The sequence below is a fragment of the Homalodisca vitripennis genome, unplaced genomic scaffold, assembly GCF_021130785.1.
Source record: "Homalodisca vitripennis isolate AUS2020 unplaced genomic scaffold, UT_GWSS_2.1 ScUCBcl_2919;HRSCAF=8079, whole genome shotgun sequence".
Classification (NCBI taxonomy): domain Eukaryota; kingdom Metazoa; phylum Arthropoda; class Insecta; order Hemiptera; family Cicadellidae; genus Homalodisca; species Homalodisca vitripennis.
The window spans coordinates 58,311-63,762 of record NW_025779033.1 but is presented as its reverse complement, the minus strand read 5'-3'; the positions used below and the strand labels follow the sequence as shown (position 1 = coordinate 63,762).

The 5,452-nt window shown below is 33.8% G+C and overlaps 1 protein-coding gene across 1 annotated transcript; it reads left to right on the top strand.

Moving 5' to 3' along the window:
- Nucleotides 1-273: 273 nt before the first annotated feature.
- LOC124372330 lies at nt 274-4,249 on the top strand. The gene is made up of 4 exons (XM_046830712.1): nt 274-301; nt 435-855; nt 2,328-2,456; nt 4,054-4,249. The coding sequence occupies exons 2-4, from the start codon at nt 471-473 to the stop codon at nt 4,158-4,160; spliced, it is 621 nt and encodes a 206-aa protein (XP_046686668.1). The 5' UTR covers nt 274-301; nt 435-470; the 3' UTR covers nt 4,161-4,249.
- The last annotated feature ends 1,203 nt before the right edge of the window (nt 4,250-5,452 follow it).

The window sequence follows — 5,452 nt, the reverse complement described above, 5'->3', positions numbered from 1 at the left end:
ACTCATTACTATATTTACGCTTTTTTGCTAAGATTAATTTGTATTGTTGTCACCTGTTTACTATTCTAATTTAACACCAAATGATTATGTTGATATTAATATATCTGTTTTACTATTTTGTACACTGGGTTTACCATTGGAAGTGAAATAAATAAATAGTTAAAATAGTAAAGCTTGTGTCCTTAACAGGATTTTTTTATTTCATTGTGAACAATATTGTATTTATGTGTACGCTGAGATTAAATTACTAATTGTGTTTCATTATGTTTAGATTCTGGGGATTTCGGCTCAGAATGTCAGGGTAAGTCCAAACAATACTTTTCATTATGTCCCTAAAATTTCTTTGAAACAAGCATCATTTTCAGAATAAATAGTCTGAAACTTATTGTTAGTAGCTAGGTTATATTTATGCCAAATTTTGTTTATATTTACAGGTTGCGAGGCAGCTAGATTTGACGCCGCTGACCGACATGGTCGGTTTGATGGGCATGATCATGTCCATGATGGTTCCAACTGAGGTCTCGTCGATGTTTACTGACAGCTTCGGCCAGGTATTCTCCGCAGTTCCGGTCGACTTCTCTTCGCTCACCTCCCTGGTCGGCCTGGGCAGGAAGCGCAGAGCAGTGTACCCTTGGCAGGCCCGGGTGAAGAAGATCATGAACGAGCTGGAGAGAGTCGAGAAAATGCTGGATGGGATGCCCAAAGTTCCTGAGGATCCGGAGTTCTCGTTTGATCAGGGCTTGGTGGGAGTAGACGATCGCGTCGGTACTGATGAGACACCAGTGCCTTTCTTTTACCGAGACGAACTGAACCGAAGGTTTGCCAGGAGCCCCGATAGTGATTCTGAGGGGGACAGTAAGTTAAGAAAATTGTTAGAAAACATTGGGTTATATATTTGTACCTTATTCTTATTCTTATTTACTCTTCCAACGGAATTACACCCGTAGTACACATCAATAAGTTAAAAAGAGTATAAACGATTAATAGAACTAATAAAATTTACATATATAATTAAATAACAAACCGTGTTAAAACAATTATCAACAAAACCTCGAATAAGTAAGAAATAGAAGTAAGTTAACAAATAATCAACAAAAAGGTAAAAAAATAAATACAATAATAAATAGCTAAATATAAAAACTAACTACAGTACTAAATTTGTGGTGTATGATAAGAAATACTCGTAAATAACAACAAAGTTATAAAACAATGACAAATAACCATATGTAAAAATAACAATACATAACTAGCAACATGAAAGAAAAGATAAATAATCAGGAACATGCGTAAGCATAAATAATAATCACAACACCTTAAGTAATTAAATCGTTTAAAACAAACATTAACTAAATCTGCTACATGTATACCAGAGTGACGTGCGTGCTTGTGTGTGTGTGTGTGTGTGTGTGTGTGTGTGTGTGTGTGTGTGTGTGTGTGTGTGTGTGTGTGTGTGTGTGTGTGTGTGTGTGTGTGTGTGTGTGTGTGTGTGTGTGTGTGTGTGTAACTTACTCTGTTAACGTTGCCACGATCTTCAAGTTACGTACATTTCACAACATATTCTACAGCCAACATTTTTAAAGATTGTTCTGTGTGAAATGGATTTAACACATCGAAACATGTCACGCGTAACAGAATGTACTGAAAATAGCACTAATTTTGTTGTTACGTGAAGGTCAAATTTAAAATTTTTATCTGCAACAATCTATCTAGAAATAAATTTTTAATAAAATAAAAAATAGGATGTTATTTCTTCTAGTAACAACCATAGGTAGGTAAATAAAAGCCATAATATTTGAGTAATTTATAACTGTGAACGGATTTGAAGCTTATGTTCCTTCTATCAGTAAAATGTATATTTGAATAACCTATATAAACCCATTAAGTATCTGTGCTAACCCTCACACTAAATCAACACTGTGGATGAGAACTCTGTTAGTATAATGGAACAGTGAGTACCGATAGATTAAGTGCTTACTGAGCTATAGTTAGAGCTATATAGCTCTTATGACATAGATCTTATGCCTCATTTTACTCACAAAAAGTTAATATTATACTCTTTTGCTGCAATTTATAATGAATAATACCACTAAACATTACACGCAAATTTTTCTCAATAGAGTTAAATTAATATACTTGATTGTTATGGACATTGGCTACTATACAGGACTACTGCACAAAACAGTACTACTTTTTTCATAAATCACTAGTTATGTTGTTTCATTTTTGGCTTACGCAATTTCAGTATTGTGATCGATAACGTTGATAAATACGTATGTTTCTAAGAAAATCATCTCGTTTTTAAATTATATCTAGCTCAATTTCACCAGGTGGAGCGGACATGCAGTCTAAGGCAATGGAAACAGCCATGAAAGGAGCAACCATAGCCGAGAAGGGCTTCGAGGGTGGTAAAATGGCGGCAAACGCAGGGTCCGACTTAGCAAAGAGCGGGAAAGCAGGTAAAGTTTACTTTCCTTGACCCAAGAATTAAATTTTTCACTCATAATTTATTGGGAATTAAACCTGTACGTGATCAAAATTCAAATCGAAATGAAGAGCTGTTACAAGACTACGTAGTGGAATACGTGAAAACGTTAAATTTTTTACGCTATATTGAATTCAATCTTAGCTATAACCCCCTAAGAAAATGGTTTAGTTAGAGTATGAAACTCAGACCATTTTAGAGTAAGTGATATTAGATGTAATTTAGATCATTTATGCTAATCCAAATTCCATGGTTGGGCATACTCTATCATAGAAATCATTGTATTCTGCGTAGGCAGAATAGAAGTCTTAAGCAAAATTTAAAGTATACAGATTAAATATTTTTCGAGATATTTCGTCACATGATAAATTAATATGCTTTGAATTCAGTGAGGTTTCAAAGCATTGTTTAAAATAAAATAAAATGTTCCGGTAAAAAAGGGAGGATACTACAACGCAACATTTCGCTGCAATCAAATATTGTCATCAATTTTCAACATTGACTTTCAATTGTATTTTGTTTTCTTCTACTCTATGAATAAAATTTCACATGTTCTACGGATTGATAAAAGGACGATCAATCATAAAGAACTTTCACATCCCCTCCGGCAAGCAATAGAGAAACTGTGTCGGTCTACTGAATCACAGCCTCCAATGACACTCAGCCAAATTCCATGATATGCACCATCATGAAAAACATTCTTGTGTATAGAAATAAAGTTTCATGCCAAATTTTTAAGGCACTATGAACATATGAAACATATGAAATCTTTTAAGATATCCTGGCACATAAGTCATTTTCATTTTTGTTCATTTAATTACGTTTCATAGCAGTGTTCAAGTAATAAAAGTTCCAGTAAGGGTACTAGAATTCTGAATCGAATTGTAACATTGTCTTTTCACTCTTTTTATTTTTACTCAATGACTAAAAGTCACATATTTAAATATGAAATTACTGTGTGCAGCTTGTTTACAAATTTATTTGTTCTGATTTTTCTGGTTGCCACGATTGCTACACATAAGATCAATATATCTATATTCACTAACGCTGAGCCAAATTCCTTGGAAAAGACATGTAACAATATCAAACTCAGTTTTGATCATTTATAAATTTCTAACCCCACGAGCATAAGCTTGTGTTTTCAGATGAAAAATAATTCTATCAAAGATCTGAATCAACATATCAACATATAAAAAATTATTTGTCTTCTTTTTGTTTTTACGTTTCCTCTTCCTAATGTCAAATCGCTGGAATTAAAGATGTAATTCAAGCGTCTTAGGTCTTTTGCATTAAATTTAAATTTATCTTATAATGGTAACTATATCTCTGAGATGTGGCTGCCTAAAAATTACACAACTGCCTCATAATTTTAAATCTATTCCACAAGGCCTTCCTACATAAAAATGTCATTAATCAATTAAACATCTGAGCTTTAGAAACAACAACAGTAAAGTACTGAATTAGCATCGTTTAAAGCATTAATCAAGTGCAAAAAAGCACTGATGTACGAGAATTTGAATTACTTATGAAATTGGTTATGGTTCTCTGAGAATTTACCGAATTGCCATCAGGTGCAGAAGGGGCCGCTGCAGGTGCCGAAATGTTGTCAGGGGCCGCAGAGACTATCTCTGCCGGGGCCGGTCAGGGACAGCAGATGGCTGGGAGCTTCTCTGGATAACCGGAAGATCTGGAAGTTCAGGAAGATCTGTTGGTGGTGACACAAGTAATCAGCAAGAAATTGTAAAGAATTATTAATTTTCTTCGTAATGTCCTTGCAATTTACTGTATTACCCATTTTCCTCATAGTCTAGTTGCCGAGAGCCAATTTTCATTGAATAAGCAATCATTTTTTTTATCGATAAAGGGATGTTATCTAGGAAAAATTATCGTCAGCCATGCTACGTTAAAATAGATGAATATCAAAATAGTTAAACATCCAACTGTCCTAAAATCCAAAATCCTAAAATCTAACTGTCAAACACATAAAGAAGGTTTATATCACTATAAGACTAATGAATGAAGAGTTTTAAATTCGGTTCTTTAAGAGACAATTTATGGTCAACTGACGCTAATTTATGACGGTCCCGTGATGACTGTTAGTTAAAGTGTGTAAAGCTAAAAAAATTTGATCTGAAACAAACATTCGATTTATATTTTTAACCCTTTTGGAACTTTCCTGTTACGACTTCCACGAACACTAGTGCGGCTAACAATGAATATCTCTATTGAGTTCAAGAAAAACTAGACTGACTGGTTATACAATCCAAATCGGCTTTCTCCTTCAGGAATACTATTGTTATTTTATTACTATAGAAACTCCCCACATTTGTTTCCAAATCGATCAACAGATTTTTTCACAACTGCATAAATTTTCTCTACAATTGTTTTAACTCTTATTCGTGTAAAATCCCGACTTAAAGCCTCTACCTTTAGACCATCTTCTCTCTAATATGACAGCGCGTTCTCAATGTAATGTGCGGAAACCCCCACGCGCGCCACATATGTGTAGGTTGACACGACCTTCCAATCGGTTCTACTTACTGTTGTCGCTTCGCTCATCCAAAAACATAAAGCGAAATAAATGCATTATCATTTTCTTTTTTGTAAAAAAAGAAAAGGTCAATCCCTTGGCGGTTGTTATTTAAGGTGTTATTAATGCAAGTTTCGGATTCATTATACAGATTTGTTCTTTTAATTTCATTCGATAGTCATATACTGTTCTAAAATCCAAACTGAAAGAAAAAGATAAAAGAAAATTAATAAATTAGGTTAGATACCTTTGTTGTTCATACCTTACTGTTACTAAGGTATGAATATCTGTAAACCTGATACTATTCAGTATATGCTCTCTCTTTGTAGTCCCTTTTCACTATATTATATTATTTAATTGCTTTAGACTAGATACTGTATCAGTATTTATTAATTAACCATTATGACAGGATAACAGGACTTTGGTAATTTGCTATCGTT